We start from the raw sequence: 19,913 nt of genomic DNA, 5'->3' as shown, positions 1-19,913 counted from the left end.
CACCCGGATGGCTTACCTGTCGAATTTTTTAAAGCATGTTCAGATACGCTGATCCCGGAGCTGCTCAAGGTATATAACACCGCAATCGAAGACTCGGCGCTCCCGGACACGCTTAATGAGGCCAACCTGGTTTCGCTTTTGAAACCCGGCAGGGAAGAAACATGCATGGGGTCCTACAGGCCATTAGCCATGTTGAACACTGACTATAAAATTTTCACTCAAATAACAAAGTGTGAAAGAGGGCCTGAGGGGAGTCGTATTTATAGACCTATTGGTACCTTGTCTCCCAACTTAACAGTAAATAACACGAGAGATACCAGAAGTCTGATTGCAGGAACCTATATAGTGTTCATTCTGTAAGACAAAACCAAAAGGTTAATGTATGAGGTATAACAATCCTGAGTGATATGAATGTGGAACGAAAGGAGAAGAAATGACTACAAAGACAGCCTAAAGAGTGCTCGAAAAAGTACCCATCAGCCCGCTCAATAGCGGAGCATCGTCATCTGGGTTGCATGGTTGAAATGTGGTATCCAGTGTGCCCTTCCTCAGGACAAACCTAAGGCTAGCAGAACTTGGACCACTTTGTTGACCTTCAACCATTAGAGATGATCAGGTGCAGACTGAAAGGGCTTAAGTTGCAGTGCTCAGAAAGTTGTGAGAAAAAGAAGGAAAAAATTGTAATCCACGTGTTCTAAAAATACCTATCTTGATGTCATTTGAGAAACTTTATTGGGTCTGACCATCAAGGTGGTATGATTAAAAGCAGAGTGAAAAATAGCATGCAAGGAATTGCTATTCACCATGATTGTAAACTGGTCGACATGTTTCAGCCTGGATAGGCTTTCTTCAGGACCTATGATGCACTACTGCAACGTTTTACTTACTGTGAAAAACTACAGACCAGCTCCACTTCCTCAAATGAGAAAAATGGTATTTCTTCTCCCAAATTGTAGGGAGGAAAAACCTCACCTCACCTGGCACTGGCTCAGAGTGAAGGAGGCCACGCACTCTCCGTCGTTGCCTCGCTCTGTGTCATGAGCCGAGGGGGAGGTCACCAATTTGGGAGAAGAAATACCATTTTTCTCATTTGAGGAAGTGGAGCTGGTCTGTAGTTTTTCACAGTAAGTAAAACGTTGCAGTAGTGCATCATAGGTCCTGAAGAAAGCCTATCCAGGCTGAAACATGTCGACCAGTTTACAATCATGGTGAATAGCAATTCCTTGCATGCTATTTTTCACTCTGCTTTTAATCATACCACCTTGATGGTCAGACCCAATAAAGTTTCTCAAATGACATCAAGATAGGTATTTTTAGAACACGTGGATTACAATTTTTTCCTTCTTTTTCTCACAACTTTCTGAGCACTGCAACTTAAGCCCTTTCAGTCTGCACCTGATCATCTCTAATGGTTGAGGGTCAACAAAGTGGTCCAAGTTCTGCTAGCCTTAGGTTTGTCCTGAGGAAGGGCACACTGGATACCACATTTCAACCATGCAACCCAGATGACGATGCTCCGCTATTGAGCGGGCTGATGGGTACTTTTTCGAGCACTCTTTAGGCTGTCTTTGTAGTCATTTCTTCTCCTTTCGTTCCACATTCATATCACTCAGGATTGTTATACCTCATACATTAACCTTTTGGTTTTGTCTTACAGAATGAACACTATATAGGTTCCTGCAATCAGACTTCTGGTATCTCTTATAAAATTTTCACCTCTTTATTGGCCCGACGCTTAGCCTTGGAGGTCCCAAACCTAGTCCATGAGGACCAGAACGGATTTATGCCAGCAAGGAGCACCTCCCGCAATATACGCCTCCTCTTCCGAGTTCAGGAAGCCACCACGTTGCAATGGCCGAGATCGGGGTGTCTAGTCTTAGACCTTGAGAAGGCCTTTGACTCCGTAGAGTGGCCCTATCTGGGGGCGGTGCTGGCCAGATTTGGAGTGGGCGATGCCTACGCGGACATGGTCGGACTACTTTACCAGCGACCCAGTGTGCGAGTGCGGACGGGCCGGCTGCTCTCGGAGGCGGTGCAGGTGCGTAGAGTCACCCGACAGGCCTGCCCCCTGTCGCTCTTCTCTTCTCTTTGGCCATTGAGCCCCTGGCGGCGCTGTTGCGGGAAAGGGAAGCAGGATGGGGGATCCCGCTAGCTGACAGGGTGCACATAGTTTCGCTTTACGCGGATGACCTGCTACTGTATGTACGAGACCTTACCGCCGTACCGGGCGCACTGTCAGAAATCTTCCAGACATTCGAAGAAGTATCGGGTCTTAGGTCAACTGGACAAAGTCTGGAGTGTATTCGTTCAATCCGGACATGCAGGAATGTGATGTGAACCTCGGAGGTGTTCGACTCACATGGTATCCTACCACCTTTAAGTACCTCGGGATGCATATATACAGAGACACGCAGAACATACTAGAGGGTAACCTGGTGCACGCTATCTCCTCGTTGCGAGCCCAGATGGCCTTCTGGAAGACTCTGCCACTGAATGTGCCCAGCAGGATCGCACTATCCAAAATGATAGCTTTGCCCAGGCTATTATATCACTTCGCAAACATCCCACTGTATGTCCCCACAAAAATATTCCGTGACCTGGAATCAATGATCCGTATTCTGATCTAGAACACTGGGCGCCCCCGTGTGGCCCTGGCGAAACTCTACTCCCCGACTGCAGAGGGAGGGCTGGCAGTCCCTAACATGGAGCTGTATTACCTGGCTGCACAGCTACAATGGGTGATGCACTGGCTCAGCAGCTCGCACCTAGACGACACGGCCACCGCTGCCTACCAATGGACCCTTTCGCAGATCTGCACTTTGTTCCATCCCCTGACTAAGGGACCCCGCCCTCTACCCATGCATGTAGCCGTGGCCCGTAAATGCTTCATCCGTAGCCTAAAATTGACCCAGGACATCAGGCCATATGCCCCTGCACTCCCCCTGATGGGCACCCCCCGGAGGGGCGGAATAGTGACACCACGCATTCTGGAGAGCTGGACTGCGGCTTGGGTGGAGACCATGGGCGACCTCTACGCCGATGGAGCCATGCTCCCATTCGAGGAACTGACGGAGGGCACGGGTCTAGCAGCGGGGCAATTCCTGCTCCATGCGTCTATACTGCGGGCATACACGGAGTCCTGGGGAGATATTCAGGAAGAGCCGCCGATACACCACCTAATGCAATACCTACGCGTCATGGGCAACTGCTCCCATATCATCCGCTGGCTGGCGCAGGCCCTCCTCATGCACACACAAAGGTCCACACAATCGATACGGGACAAATGGGCGGCCCACCGAGGGAGGGATTGGACAGATAAGGAATGGAACCTGGTTCTAGCCAGCCCCGTGAATATCCCACGCAACTCCCGCTTCCGGACCATCCAGTTATACATACTACACCAGGCATATTTATCACCAGACAGAATCAATAGGTACTTCATGATCAACACCGCCACCTGTCCCAGATGCGACCTGCTAGGCGCGGACATTTTTCACATGCTCTGGCACTGCCCCTCTCTAGCTACATATTGGGGGGAGGTGACATCTCTCCTGACGCGTAGTGCAGGCCCGGGGCTGCCACACACATGGGAGGCTTGCATTCTTGGACTATACAAAAAAACCAAACTCAATAGGACACAAGCTAGGTTCTGGGATCTAGGCCTTATCACAGCCAAGCGGCTGCTCACCAAACACTGGAAACGGAGAGAACCGCCAATCTCCAAGTACTGGTATGCATCCTTCACCAACTGGGCTAGAGCAGAAAGCACGGCACTACACCGGGAGGAGATAGCGGGCTTAAGGCAATTCCCGATTGCACAACTCTGGGACGACATCATGAGGTCCCTCCAGGGGGAGGGCACGGCCAGAGGGCTCATATAGGGATCGACGCAAATGGGGCAACACCGCTGGGGTAGCTGTAGTGAAGCCAGGGACACAGGCTGCATCCCCCCCCTCGCGACGCACGCCCACTCGGGCGCTGGAGACATGGCGCTTGCGGCCTGGAGGAAGCCTGCCTCTCCCCCAGACGCTCTGAACAGCAACTGCACCATACGTCCGACACGCTGGCTGTGGACCCGGACAGACACCCACACGAAGGACCACTAACCCACGACATCTTAAAATATCCTCCTAGCCCCTTTTCATGGCGTTGCTCCCACAAGTACACTCTCCCCCCCGCCCCCCTCCCACACACACCCCCATGTTCCTCGTTTCAGACTCTTGTCTCCCACATATAGCCCTTTCTTCCTTAAATGCCCCACCCGGAAGGCGCACTCAGACGCATGGCCGGCCACGGGGCCAGACGCAAGTGACGTCTCCTCAATACACAGTATGGCTATAACATTTATTCGTATGACGGATCACACGCTCCATCTACAGCACGTGGGGCCACACCATTCAGAACGGCTGGCGTACACCACGGCAAAGACGGACCGAACACGTACATTGCTAACCCCTATCCCATTGTCGCGCTTCCAAGGTCTGACAGTACAACTTATGGGTTTCAGCACGGTGGTTACCGGAATGATACGCGACGACATAGCCAAAGATTGGGGCATACCGATGAGATCTGTTCCGTTTGCAGAGTTAAAACGTTTACTTATAAAAAAAAAGATAAAACAAGACGTCATTTGCAGACATAACTGTATAATGAGCACGCATGGTACGAAAGATACAATTAATGACTTATTTCCTGGGGTTGCAGCCGAAGGAAATGTACACCTTCCCCCGTATCTCTATATTCTCAAGATATACTGTAATACTGCAGCCGGTCCACAGGGTTGTAGGCTTTGCTATATGTACTGCTCTATTGAATACTAATAAACGTCTTACAAAAATAAAATGGATCAAGCAATGTCATCTGCAGTCTGAGGGGTGACTACTGGCAGTTCATCTGATTCCTGTGAGTCCGGGCCTAGCCTGATAGTTCTTCCTCACTTTCTTGTCCTTGAACGGTTGGATACGGAAGCCGTTTCCCCTTGCGTCATCTGCTCCGGGTTAGGGCCATGGTTTTGAGATGCTTGAATTGTTTTGCGTCTATTCCCCCTCCTGTGGCATCCCAGTGGGAGGTCTGTGATCATACTATTTGCTCCTGATGGAGAGGCAGGGTCTTTCACAAAGCCTTGTGCTTCCATCCAGTCCTCTACTGCCTCCGGATGGTCAAAGAAGTGAGTCTTGCAACTTGCTACCACCCTCAGGCGGGCTAGGAACAACAGGGAATATTCGAGATCTTGTTGCCGGATTCTCTTCTTTACTGCCATGAAAGAGTATCTCTGCCTCTGCACCAGCATCATGAAATCAGGGAATTATATGATTCTGTGATTGTCTACGTGTATGTCCTGTAATTTCCTGGTCTCTTGGAAAATGATATCTCTGTCCCTGTATGTATCAGAAGCGGCCAAGGGTTTAACACCAGAGGCGGAGGTCTAGATGGTACTCTATGTGCTTGTTTTATGATGAACTGGGGGAGAGCGTCCCTTCCGGTAGCGTTTCGCGAACCAAGGATTCCGCATAGGCTACTGCATATCTGCCCTCTTTACCCTCTGCCAGGCCTACTATAAGCACATTGTTGCTCCTCGATTTTCCTTCGGCATCCTCGGTTCTTAATTCCAGGAACTCCACCCAGGCGGCAAGGTCCTTAATATGCTTCTCCGCTGATGTTATCTAAGGAGAGATCTCCATGATGGTGGCCTCTACTACGGATGTCCTGTCTGTAAGTTTGTGGTCGTCTGCATGAAGAAGATTCAAGTCAATGCCCACTTTGTCTATTTTGCTTTCAAGAGAATTACGGGTCTGATTCATAGATTTACCCAATTTTTCCACTGCTGCCAACACAGCCTCCAATTTGCTGGATGTTGGGTCGGATGATTCTTCCAGCGGCATTTTGTTGGACTGGGTGCGGGTCAGGGGGGCTGGGACTGCAAGCCTCCAGTGCCGGTACACTGTCTGCCTCGTCACGACATAGGGTCTGGGTAAGAGATTTAGCAGCAGCCTGTACAAACCCGAGATGCAAGGTGGGCCAAGGGAGAGCACCTCTCAGCCCCGCTAGTTCAGAAGAAGGGAGGGGGGAGAGAGGAAGCCAGCCAGTGCACTATAATATATATTCTTATGAAATCTTGAGTCTCAGGAGTGTCACTCTTCTTGCCCAGGGTCCCAAGTACGTATGGTCTCCCAAATCCGACCCTCAATGGGGTCCTTGCAAAGCCTATGATCTACTCCAGATTGTCGGAGGAGCCAAATACTGGGTATGGAATTTAATGACCAAATATAGTTGAGTTGGCACCCCCGGGCTTCAGTGTATATGTGTCTCATTATCCAGAACGTCTTCCCATTCCTTGTACAATGCTTCCAGCTAGGCGTCTGTTGCTGCGTCACATCCAGCTCCCTCCCGGCCTCTGCAGCAGTTAGCGAAGTCTCAAGATGAAATGCGCTACTCCGTGCTGCGGCCTACCAGACAAGATGCATCCACGGTCTTGTGTTGAAATCGTCCTGTGCCTCCGGCCCCTCCGCTCATATTGATCCCCTGATCAGACAACTCCAGTACAATTGCCTCATAGTTCTTTTAAAGTAATTAGGTGCCTAGTCACACACAGCTCTTTGGATTAATCAACATATCTTTAATCTCCAGCACTGAAAGCCAGTGCAAACCCTTAGGAGGCGTAAACATTATCAGTTTTAGGGACACTGCCACCATCCTAACCTTACTTTTTGCCTGCTGCGGCCTCGAATTTTGGGAAACAGATAGTACAACAGGTACACATTACAAACATCTATGCAGACACTGTATGACCACTGTGGTTTTATCCTTATTGAGCCAAGCAGAGAATCTACCTTAGACAGCGACGCTGAAACCTGTCTTGGCCTTTTAACAGAGGTTCCCAATCCCAAATCACACTAAAATGCTAAGATTTATTGTTTCTGGGAATGATAGTGGTACACAACAATGCTCGGCAGTCAAAGAAGTGGAGTTGTACTACCACACTTCTTCTAGCATCCTTTGTTAGCTGACAATTATATTTGCCTTTTGTCCGATTTAATTATTTATATATGCATGTACTTATTTATTTATTTTAAACTATGTTTATTGGCATGTTAATTCTTTCTGAACTTGTGTTTTGTTTGGCTTTTGTACAAATATTACTGAAAAACATATTTTCAATATCCAGACTGTTGAAAGATTTCCGTTTCTGCAGGGTCATCTGAATTTGTAGGCCTTTTTTGCTTAATCCGATTTTTGCTGAATATAGAACTCTCTGAACTTTACCCCTCCTAAACAATGGTAAAGTGCTTGTATATTTCCGCCTGGTCTCAAATGTTTTAAAATGTCACTTTTCTGACAAGTACAGGAATATTTGCATCATGTTGGTATTAGTCCCTTAAAACTGTAGTCTTCCACCGACACATAAAATTACCAGGTCAAGGGCAAAGTGGATGCCATTCTTCCCAGATGGCACACGTCCAATTTGGCAAAGACCACTGGCCACAATTATCAAATATTACTACCCAATATAAGATACATACAAACATACGGAAATAGCATATTAACTACAGCAACACTACTGATCACTCAGCTCAGCAGGGGAAGCTTCTCCACTAGGGCGGAGGAGCATTGCCCCATTGCTTTCTTGCAGTGTCAGAAGCATAAAATGGTAATAACTACCATTTTATGTTTCTGCTTCTCGCACTGTGAGAAAGCAAAACAGATGCGTATGGTTGCTTGCTCTGCAAGCAGGGCTGGGCAGGGAAGGAGTGGTATGCCCAATCCTGAATTTGCATGACTGATTTGTTTGGCCCTCTGGGGCCGTCAAAACCAGTCATGTGCACTCTGCCCTTTCTCTATGCAGGCTGCAATGCAGCCTACATGGAGAAAATGGCCTCCCCGTAAGCCTCTAGGCGGGCGGTGTCTCCACCAATCACAATGCTGCCATTGCTGCCTTGTTATTGGCTTAGGGGTGGGGCGGAAGGTTGCCTGCCTCCTTTTCCTGGCAGTAGAGCAAAAGCAGGTGCCGTGCAGGTCTGGCAATGAGAAAATCTGGGAAATGGCCGGCAGACAGGTATGTTTTTTTAGGTCGAGACTAGCGCAGCGCGCATGTGCTGTTCTGTGAGACTTTTAGTAAGGGGCTTTAAGAATCTGACCACACGCTCGTGGTGTGGTTTTATTTTCGTCACAGGCTATTTGCTTTTACGTGCATCTTTCTAAGAAAGACAGCACGCAATTGGGGAAAGGCAGGCGCATGTCCTGCCTTTGCTCCGCCCACCGCCTATTGCTTGCGGTTACTTGCACAGGCACCATCTGTTTAAAATTCTCGTGCCCAGACATGTGCACGATAATTCAAAACAGATGCCTCACTGAGGCACACGTGCGTGCACCACTTGCGTGCTTATTAGTGCAGGCACTAAATACGTGAGAGGTTGTATTGGCCCATGAATGCATGTGAGAGGGCAAGTAATGGAAGCCCTCCCTCTTGTGTGTTTGTGGCAGTGTCTTACTGAATGAAGATTGTTTAAGAGAAGTGCGTCCTGTGAAAAAGGAGTGTGCCCTTGCACTGAACTCCCATCAGCCCGCCCCATGCAGCCTTCAGATACCGGTGTGCCCTCGCACTGATCTGCCATCAGACTTTACAGTGATATCCCGGACGCTCTCTGGCAGCCTCAACATACTAGATACCGGCGTGCCTTAGCACTGAGCTCCCGCCATCCAGCCCCAGCATTCTTCACATAAAAGGGTATTGAGCTCCAGAGCAGCTCTCAGATACTGGGATTCCTTCTACTGAGCTTCCACTAGCCCGCCCCAGCAGTCTCCACATACCGTGGTGCCCAGGCACTGAACTCCCGCCAGTCTGCGCCTACCAGTCTTCAAATACTAGTGTGGCCTCACAGCTCGCACTGTCTTCCCAAGCAGTCTTTAGACATCGGTGTGCCCTGGCCCTGAGCTCCTGAGCAGGCTCCAGATACCGGCATGCCCTCACACTGAGCGGCCTCCCCCTTGTCTGCCTCCGCTTGTTTTTCTTCCTGGCCCTGGCTCACTGCATCGAGCCAGCTTAATGAATGGGGCTCCGTTCAGGGTGGCAGGAAGGTCGGGAGGCTGGAGCAAGGGATGTGATTCCTTTTGCAATGGAAGAGAAAACAAGCATTGGCATAGCCAATAGGTCTCGCCTTTGGGACCTGCAGCATAACTAAATACTTATAAGGTTCGAAAGGCGAGACCTATTGGCTATGCCAATACTTGTTATTTATTTATAAATTAAGCCCCCCCTCCTTCCTGCATGACCCCCCACCACCCACGATAAATGACAGCCGCGACTGCCGCTCAGATAAACAGAAACCAAACTTTGAGTCATAATAGAAACTTCAAAAACAAGTTTTGGAGCAACCAAACTCTCACAGTGTTGTGAGGCCTTAAAAGAACAGAACACACAGTACACAAGTCTTTCTAATAAAAAGTATGATACAAGCATCAAATAACATCATGCAAATGACCAAATTATCTATTTGTGGCAGCAAACATCTGAACTCAAATGTAGCAAATGTATTTCCTGAAATAAAGAGAGCATACAAAGATGAATGTGACAGAATGTCAGACTTACATTCATGTGGACAGAATCCATATTTTCCATCAGCATCAAAGTTGTATGTGGTTGAGCACCACAGGAAGCCATCACTGCGCCCTGAATCAGTGCAACTATTGTATTCTTTGTCTCCAAACAGGAAGGGAAATTTGCAGAATTCCCCATCTGCATTTCCGAATTTTACCTTGACAACTGTAAACAAAAGAAGACAGAAAATATACCATCTGTTTTAAATACTATTCAGTAAAGAAGGACACAGTAAATCACACACTAGATATAAATATACATAGACAGTAAACAAGGACACATGAATATCTAAATTGTGATTCACTCCGTTTTCTTTACATTTTATGTGAATTATCTGCATAAACACAATGGAAACATTAGAGAAGACATCATAGTGGAGAAGTGTGGCTCAGGGGTTAGAGGTGGCAGACCCGGAAGCTGAGATCGGTCCTGGACCAGGGTTCAATTCCCCGCCACGGCGGGTCTTGGGCTAAAAATTCCACAGACTTGATAATTCTCGCTCCGGTGCCTTCTCGACTCACGGGTTCACACTCTGCGACTCTGGGCAATAGCTTGCTTAATCTCCACAACGGCCCCTCGTGGTGGGATGCCTGACTTTCACCTTGTGGATACCCTGCTATCTCACAAGGGAATACCAGGACAGGGTCCCTAAGCAAGCGCCGGGAAACCCACTGCGGGTAGCTGTGTGCTATATAAGCTCAAATACATTTACATTTACAGTCTATTACACAAGACAGGGGAATGCTCTCCTCTGGTTATCAGTCATGTTGGCACAAAAACAGGCGTAGTGCAGCCTCTTTCATGCAATGATGCACCTGTGCAGCATATATTGCGACTAGTAGCAATTGCTAATCTCACCAGAAGTTACTTACATTCAGAATATATTTTGTCAAGAGAATCAATGATGTAGGACTGAATGGTGGGGACAGGAAAGAGCTGACTAATGCTTTAGAAAGTAACACTTGTATATCTTTCAACATGCTGTACTTCTTGTTCTCCGGCCCTCATCAGTCTAGCCATTTCTTATTACTGATTTGGATAAATTAATCTGGATCTGTCTCCAATGAGAACAGACATTCCCTAATAGGGATTTTTAAGATCTGATATTTTGGCAGGGATTCTACTCAGGAACAAAACTATGCTTGGGACCAAATAACATCAGTATGTATGGCATTGAGTCACCATAACACCTCAGTATCTATAAGCTAGAGTCCGACTAGCTATAGTGCCTCACTTGCCCTCTTAACCGTTCCAGACAGACAAGTGATTTTGCACCCCAGAACACAACTCTCTCGGCTTCTCAGGGATCACAGAAACATGACACCTTTTCATTCTCTCTCTCGTTTTTGTCCACAATAAGATAAAAAAGAGACACGAAGGAAGGTTACGAAGGAAGGTTACAATGTTTATTTAAACCTCAGTGCTCTAAGATGCAATAATTGAGCCACAAATATTAAGCAGATACATATCAATAATGTCTTCAACATAATTAATAAACCATCTGACAGATCTGCCTAAACCCTCACCCACTACTAAAGCTAAGCATTTATAGAATATATATCTCTGGGTTCATTGGTGGACCCCTGTGCCTTAGCATACATATGTGAATGTTCTACATCTCAGCTGATTCAGCACTCTTGTCTCAAGACCTTTGATCTGTGAGTCTGTTGTTTCCAGAACCCCTGTACCTGGACATATGACAATATATGTGTATTCAGAACAGCAGCTGCATTCTCCTAATATGTCTAGGTGCTAGTGTCTAACTAGAGAAAGTAAGAAGCTGCAATGTTGTTTGACCTTGCTTAGGCTCTTCAGACTAAACCCCAGAAATCAATAAAATGCAAAAAAATGTGCTGGTTTTGTGTGAAAATACAACGCGACACAAAACAAGCATGATATTTAGTAACATGTATAAAACGAAAGCGGCCTGCAACATGCCTGATTAGGTTAACATAGGGAAAACGACAATGGGCCATGTGAGAAACACACAACAATATACAAAATAGAATATTGTGGTAACATAATAATCTTAAAAGTGTACACTTTTTTTGATATGGAAACACCAGTCTTCATATATCACATGAAACTAGGGGTCATATTGCCTGCAATGACACAGGAGTATCAAATCCTCAGGTTCGTTTTTAGTGGAAAACTACTTCAGTGGTACCAAATATCAAAATTCTCAACACTATCTTATCGGACGACAATCAGTGAAAGGTTTGAAGCTCTGATGTTGCATCACTGAGTCCCAGCAATACAGAAATGCTTGCTTCCTATGGTCCTGTGCTTCAAAAGAGGAAGAACCGATAAATATTTGTTTATCAACTTCAAAGGGCCATAATCGAATATTAGCAACCTTTCCAGATTCCTTTTAATTCTGGCTCCTGTCATTGGCCATTTTATAAATTAAGGTTACAGACCAGAATTTAATCTGATCAATTATCGTAAACCTGCCAAGATTGGAAAGAGATGGGCAGCTGGGTTCCCACGGAGGAATACCCATTTCCATTGGAGCAGCAAAATTATTTTTTGAAGACGAATACAAGTTTTATTCTCATCAATAAAAGAATACAAAAATAATCAGGCCATAATACCATAACACGAAGGTTGTAGGGCTTGGCCTTAGTCAAGCGGTTTGACTGGCCTTCTAAACTAACATCACACATGAATTTTACCTTTACAGAGAGACTTGTAATTGAGTCCACTAGGGACTGTCTTGTAAGAGGAATGCTCGATTTGAGAATTAAGGGCTTGGAACCAATCAGTGTGATCTTCCTTTCATGCAGAGTTAAGGGCAAGCCAGTTATCTTGCATTTAAACCTGGATAGTGGCCACCAAATTAGAGAAGTATCTACACCGGTTTGAGCATTGACAGTCAAAGTAAGCATTAGCTAGGTGTCCTAAGTGTAGGTGTGAATGCTAGACTGCAAACAGACTGCAAATAATGTAGAGCCTTCATGTACACAGTATACAGCAACTGGACAGAGGTAATACATATGGCACTCCGCCCACTGATTCCATCACTGTAGATAAGACCACATGCAAAACCTCTCGCAAGGTCTTGTTAGTTTGACAATACTCAAACCATGAAAGAGAGATCGAAAATGCAAATCCTCCAACTGAGTTGTCAAGATGGTGTGTTCTTTAGTACTAAATGCAGCCAAGAGTCCCAAGTGCTACCTTTGCTCAGTTTGTAACTGCCACAAACTCTCATGTATGTCCAGCAGACCCATGTATGTGCTCCTGCCAGGGAGAAAGCCCAAGTCAACCTGAAAGTGGATATTTAACTATGTGGTAACCACCTTGTCAAGTACTTTAACTGGAAATGAACTCGCATCAATAGTTCAATAGTTTTCGGAGATTCCGAAGCATTCTTTAAAGAGACTGGTGCATTACCTGCTTCCAATGACTTATTAATAATGCTTGTAAAACCAGGGAAGGGGCTGGAAAAAAGTTATTTTACTTAGGAAGAATTGCTTCGGTCTCCAGGATACTGTGTGATATTCATGTTGTTGACCATGCTCTAGATCTAGAAGGAGAAGTCATGATCTCTGGCCAGTTAATTAGCCCTAGCAGCTGACATTCCAGCAAGAATAGTCATTACTGTAGTAAAACAACTTCTGAAACTTCTTGGCAGACACCTATCTAATCAAGGAACGTTGAAGCTCAGTAATAACTGTGAGAAATTTAGTAGAGTTTTTTGAGCTCTGAAAGCTTAAACTAATCCACAAATGTAAGTTAACACACACAGTACTTTTTTCACAAAATATGAGAATATGTGAACATAAATGTTACCTGACCATGTGTTTCAATCTCTTTCTTCTATATTATTGGTCGCATCATTTTCAAGAATCATTGCAATAACAAGCCTAAGTGGTATCTAGAAATTGTGGGGCATTCTTCAGCATCAATTTGTGTTTTTTTCTATTTGTTTTGCACTCTCTTTCCTATCTCTCATCCTTTGCCTCTTGGAAGAAGCATTGTATTAGAATACAATAACATCTTCCACTTCTCTGGAATACAGCAATTGAAGGTGTTCGTAGGGATGAATCTCATGTACAAGCATCTCATGGCCTCACCTTAAATTACCACAAGCAATTAATAACTGCAACTTAAAGCATTATGTTAAAAAAATAAATTGGTTTAGCCAGTGGTACATGGTTATGCTCAAAGAAAGTTGTAACGTTATAATTACGAGGTTTAAACCTATGATTAGAATACTTTAGGTCAACGCATCTAAATATATCAGAATTATTTGTGCGATCCTAATTATAAAGAGGTGGACATTCTTCCAGCAGAAAATCTGCTGATAACTAAGGTGCAAATATACCTCAAGTTTTTTTTTAAATAGTTCACCTGAAGGGTAACCCTTCCCATATATGTAAGATAAACATCCAATTTGTACACTACCGGTTTTGCTTATGAAGGTAAGTGTGCAAACCATATAGAAGGGTATGTGAACTATTGGGAAGTTTTGTGACCGCCCATAAAGGTCAGACTTTTTCACAATTAGCCCTATCGTCCAGAGGCCACCAACTCACTATTCTGGAACACCAATTTTGCCTGAATTTGAAGTCATAAATTCCATTTGGAGGCATAGATGTCTGTATGTCTTTTTGCTCTACAGAATGCACATTTGAGAATCTCATCCTGTTGCTTAGATTCACACTAGGATGGAAGCAATTGTTCTAAGACTGTAAAGCTATGGTAATTCACAAATGTTCTGAAAAACCGAAACCACAGATAATACCCTGTAAAACCTAAATGTATGGAATTTTCGGGCATTTGAATTGTGATTTAAAATTAAATCTTCCTATTCACAATATACAATCTTTCATACACAGCATCAAATAGTGAGGGCAAAATATTAGTATCAGTATTTACCTACCTTGACCCTCCCCCAATGTCCAGTGTTCATCATCATCGAAATGGGAGTCCCCTCCAATTCCTTGACCAGGAGCGAAGGCATGAGCCAAAAGTCCATCCTTACCATCAAATGGATATCCATCACCATGTTCTGAAAACAAAATAATTTCAAAGGGGCAAGAGTTCAGTGATAGTTAAATAAAGCAAGGCACTAGTAAGGAAATCATATAAAAGCCAAAGCCAAATGAATGCTGAGCACATATCTGTTGTCTGTCTATGAGTTTGTCTCTCAATCACAAATTAGAATACAGGCAAGAACCACTATGGACTGTTCTATGTTGTTAAAGCAAGTGTGACGCAAAGTGGCCTTCTTTGCAGCACATATGAACCCATTCACAAACCAGCTTAGGCATATTGTACATCCCAGATAAGGATTTCTAGGACTATTTAAAACCTCAGATAACACAGCTACTTAAAATGTGAAAAGTGAAAATAACGGTGTATGTGTAAGGTGAGTACAACATCAAGCGATTGCCAAAACATAGTCCCTGCTGTAAAGGAATATTCTTAGACAGAGTAGATGTCTGGATATTTTAAATCATTCTATAGGGATACTACCAAAGTGTGCTAGCTAATGTCCAATAACTTGTGAGCTTAAGGAAAGTCCAGTTTATACTCTTCTTTCAGCTATAGTTGATAAGTGCTTGTTAGCTCTGTCCTAATTACCTTAATTAATTTAACATATTTCATAGTCTTGCTCAGTTAGATGCTGTTTTCTAATTTTTCTGCAAACTCCAATTACATCATTGCTGTTGGCTTTTCTGTGTAGTCCCCTGCTGTTTGTCCTGCAACTCACCACTTAGACTACCCTGTATACACATGTTACTATGGTAAGTCTGTCAAAATCATCTTAACATAATTAGTATTGCTGTTTTTCTAGAACACAGACATTAACCTATAGACCTATGGCTTTTTACAATCAAATATTCTGCCTCAAAACTAACCCATGAACCTATGAAATGTGCAAACCTGCTTGAAGCCAGTAGTCCAATTACGCTTTTCAAGTTATCAAATGTACTTGTAACCATTTTGTCAAAGTGGTTCATGCAATAATCTGTGCGTATGCATGTGGGGGAGAGCTGTGAGGGATTGCACATGTTAATTCAAGGGGCCCGTGGCCTCTTGTGCCTCCAAAATGCTATAATTCTATTAAACATCGATGTCAATAAGAGAACCTCAACAATGCTGATTGCTGACTATGATGTGGACCTTTTAGACACTTTTAAACATGAACCATACAGTATTAAGTTCTTTTTTTTAGCAGAAAAGACCACATATTTGAATTACTTCCAGTTTGAAGTGTGGAAATAGAGTCATGTGCTGTTAAAGAATACTTGACCTGACATCCCTCACCTTAGAAGAAGTGCCTTAAATGTTCAACTTAAAACATCTATTTTACAGTTATGCATTTACGTTAACCCCCAAGCAACTAAAATGTGTGTCATATGGAATTACCCCATGGAATGGCCTGATGAGGAGCATATCTGTCTTTTCAGATGAAGGATTCCTCCTATCAAGGGGAATCCTAGAGCTCACCCTCGGTGCTGCCTTGCCCCCCTACTTCTGATCTGATTTTCTGCCCCCTCTACTCCTCTACTAGCTATAATTGAACCAGTTGGGGTGGCCTTGTATTGCTCTTCAGTCGTCCTGCCTGTGGAGTCTATTCCTCGTGTCTATCTCAGTTAGCTTCCCAAAAAAATAATATTTTCTTTCTCTTTCTCTTTCTCCCAAGCCTTGCTTCTTTTTTTTGTCTTAGTCTTAAAGAGGTTCAGCTACACCCCCGTTATTAAGGCCCTTCTTAGGCAAGTACTGCTCAGTACTAACTATATTTGACTATGCCAGGACAGGGCACAGAGCATTAGAGTATAAAGGAGGGTGAAAGAGATAGTCAATTAGGCCCCCTTCCCAGAGACTCACTGGTCCGCTTCCCAAGGGAGTGTGTCCTGGCCTCTGAATACTGCTGCCTGTGAGGTGCTAACGTCGGGTCGTTTTTTTTGTAAGGGTTGCTGGGCTACTGCTGGGCTGCGGGCCATTGCATTGTTGACCTGCGGAATGCCAACACGGATGGTCCTTTCCTTTGCCGCAGACCGGCTCACTTGAGATGCCTGAAGCTGCGTCTACTCCCTGGTCATGGCGCCCGTTACTCAGCAAGGGAAAAGACATGCCCAGTTCTCCCGTTGTCCTTTCACCAGGGTCAGAGCGTATCCCCGTACCAACACTCATTTCAAGGAGCAATTACTCCCAGTACCCCGTGACACCTTCAGCGGTTGCCACAGGTTTGTATATCAAGACCATCATTTCTCCCCAACGCTAGCAGACGTCTTCATTTCTGTCCATGAGTCAGCTGCGAGTCGGCTGCTTGCCCCACCTCGGAAAGCTAGAGCTCAGCCACAGAGCATGGCGGGAGCTCTACGTGGTTGCATAAGCAGTCTGCCTACTCCAGATGCGGCGTGCGGCCAGCTCGTGCTAACTCCTGCGTCCCCCTTAATAAATAACTAAGATAAGCAGCAACATGCACTCAATGAAGTGCATATCAAGATCCTACAGCAACAAAAAATGGCACTACAAGGAGGAAGAAATTTCAATCAAAATAAAATATCGAAGGAAGTGAATCTCGCTCTTCCAATCACTCATCTCCTTCTTCATCTCCAGATAGATTTGGGCACAGAGCCTTAAGGACCAGAAGAACTAAAACAGATCTTGTAAAGAATATAAACAAGAACAGCTCGCCTTCTGTGGATGTGACACTCAAAGTAGGAGCTGATCCCAGTAGAGTGTGTACAGATCATCCAACTCTCGGCCACCAGGACAAGCCACAGGACATGCCTCAGGAAATAGGAAAATCAATATACCCTTTCTTCTCTGTGGGCGGTTCGAAGGATGTGCCCAAACTTAATCTCCTAGTGCCAGCCACCACACAATCGGCAGCTATTGAATAAGCTTCTTACATTATGGCAATAGAACCAGGTTTACTTCACAACAGTACACCAGTGGTCACAATAGAATCCAAAGCGCCAGAGGGAGAAGTGACAGAGGTGCCGGCCTATTTTTACCATCTACTACTATTGAAACCACGCTAAATCAGATACTACGTGAAAGGAAACTCTCTCAAGAAATGGCGCATAAGAAAACCAATGAGCAATTAGGCCAGCTCAATGAAAACTTTCATCAACTTTTGACTTGTCTGACACAGGCTGAAAAGAAGGTATCCTCGTTATAAATAAAACATAATGATCATGGAAGCAATCTGATCAAATTCCAAACAAAACTTGAAGATCTGCTGGTAAAACTGGACGATATTGAAAACTGTGCTTGACGTACTAACTTAAGGTTCATTGCCATACCCGAAGATCGGTAAGCAGGCAAATCGCCAGTCCAATTGATAAATGAACTGATACATAAAGTAGTTCTTTCGGAAAGAGCAAAAGACATAGGGGATTTGACCATCAACAGAGCACAACGAGTACCAGCAACTCGTCCAGCAAATCCCAAATTTCCAAGAACAATTTTGGTCAACTTTGGGAATTGTAGATTTAATGAACACATTTTGTGACAAGAATTCCCCAAAAAATCATTCACCTCTCTTGAGAATTTAACTTTTTCAGAATCTACTATCACATGTCTATTCTAGAGGCGTGAAGACGCAAAGATTTTGTTGAATGATCGTTGAATTCAAATCTTCTATCAATTAAGAAGGGGAAGTGGGTAAATAGCAAGTAGCATCTAGGCCAACAAGAGATGTAGGATAAATCTAGCATGCTGAAGTAACTATGATAAAACTCCATGCTTTTTCATTTATTGTGGTTTAGCTTAGCAATGATAGGCTATCTTCCATTATTTTTTTTGCCATCTCCTTTAGGTGGGAGTTCTCAGTATCATTTCAAGGTACAATTATAGGGAATGGGGGACACTAGGGGGATTGATCAAGGACCCGGGGGGGGGGGGGTCCCTGGCAGAGCAAATGCCTGACTCGAAGGGAGGGCAAGGTGAAGGTAGCACTCCAGGTTGGTGGGAGAAAAATACAAAATATAATCACAGACCTAGTCAAGGGCATTTTCTAAAACTTTAGGATTGGATGCAATTAAACTAACGACGAGGATAAAATAAGATACATAACTGATAAAAGTCAGAAAATAATAACTGGCTGGACTGGCTGAGCAATAGGTGCTAGGTATTGTCTCATGTAATAATTTAAATGGGGATAATAGCTCAACTAAATTCAGAGCCATACTTCAATGGTTAATAATGATTCAACCGTATGTGATTTTTTACTTCAGGAGACGCGCTTAAAAAAAATATATGCCTTCACCCAAAAGGCCCAAGTTTATAAAGCGGGTCTTTTTGGCCTCAGCCGATGCTGCTGTTATTATCAAGGGGGAGCCGTTCAGGTCATGAATAATCCTCTAGCTAGATGGGTGATAGGAAGTCTGAAATTGAGGGAGCAAATATTCCATTTAACTAGCTGTTACGGCCCTATACATAATGAGACTCTAGCTCTGGAAAAAATGTCTGATCTATTAATCCCATTACAAAGAGCTATAATCATCGGAGGGGATTTTAATTGTATTCAAAGTTTGGGATTAGATTCCTCTCAAAGAAATAAATCCCAAAATAAACCATTAACTGTCAGATACCTGAACAACATGATTTGAGACTTTGCGCTAGTGATTCATGTAGGGCCCAGCACCCCTCTAGCAATGAATTCACTTGCTCTTCAAAAAGGCATAAAACAGCATCTAGAATAGACTATTTTCTTATTTCCCACCAGTGTGAAAAAGGGAAGTCTTGGATTATTCCTAATCCCTTTTCTGACCATTCGGTCCCACTAACAGAGATTAAAACAAATGTTGGTTTAAGGGAGCCCCCCAGGTTGGACACTAGACAAAATTTTACTAATCGAAGAAGTTTGGATCAAAAAAATGCAGGCGCTACTTGCTGAGTTTGCAATTAGAAATGTGGGGTCAGCTACACCTTTTGCAGTATGGGATTCCTGTAATGCTTTTATCAGAGGGGAGGCAATTTCATCCAACCTAAAGAAATCCTGATAAAATCTTTGAAATTTTTATGAACAAAAGGAAATAATAAACTAAAAAATGTACTTTCAAAAATCATACAAGGAAAGCAAACATGCTGGCAAACTGTTGGCATGGTCCGTAAAAACAAAATCTCAACAATGCCATGGTTAAGTCTATCTTTGATGGCGAGAAAGGCCAAGACGATCAGGCTAACGAGAATAATATGGTTCATGTATCGGATTATAAAAAACTATATTCAGCTTTGAAACCCACACCACTAGAGGGAATTGATAAATTTCTTAATACAATCACGTTACCAAATGTAACTCAAAAGGCCCAGCTCGTAGCACCAATTTCTGAGACGGAGATTCATGCGG

At 44.4% G+C, this 19,913-nt stretch overlaps 1 protein-coding gene across 1 annotated transcript in view; it reads right to left on the bottom strand.

Annotated features, from left to right (window-relative positions):
* Positions 1–19,913, bottom strand: part of MMP2 (matrix metallopeptidase 2) — a 207,272-nt gene that overhangs the window by 130,864 nt on the left and 56,495 nt on the right. Inside the window, exons 4-5 of the mRNA XM_086945190.1 lie at positions 14,484–14,612; positions 9,587–9,760 (exon numbers count right to left, since the gene is read on the bottom strand). Of these exons, the coding sequence (XP_086801316.1) occupies positions 9,587–9,760; positions 14,484–14,612 (303 nt within the window). The remainder of the gene's footprint in view (positions 1–9,586; positions 9,761–14,483; positions 14,613–19,913) is intronic.

The sequence above is a fragment of the Lissotriton vulgaris genome, chromosome 12 (assembly GCF_964263255.1).
Source record: "Lissotriton vulgaris chromosome 12, aLisVul1.2, whole genome shotgun sequence".
Classification (NCBI taxonomy): Eukaryota; Metazoa; Chordata; class Amphibia; order Caudata; family Salamandridae; genus Lissotriton; species Lissotriton vulgaris.
The sequence above is the reverse complement of the archived record's forward strand: the minus strand, read 5'-3'. Positions and strand labels throughout refer to the sequence as shown.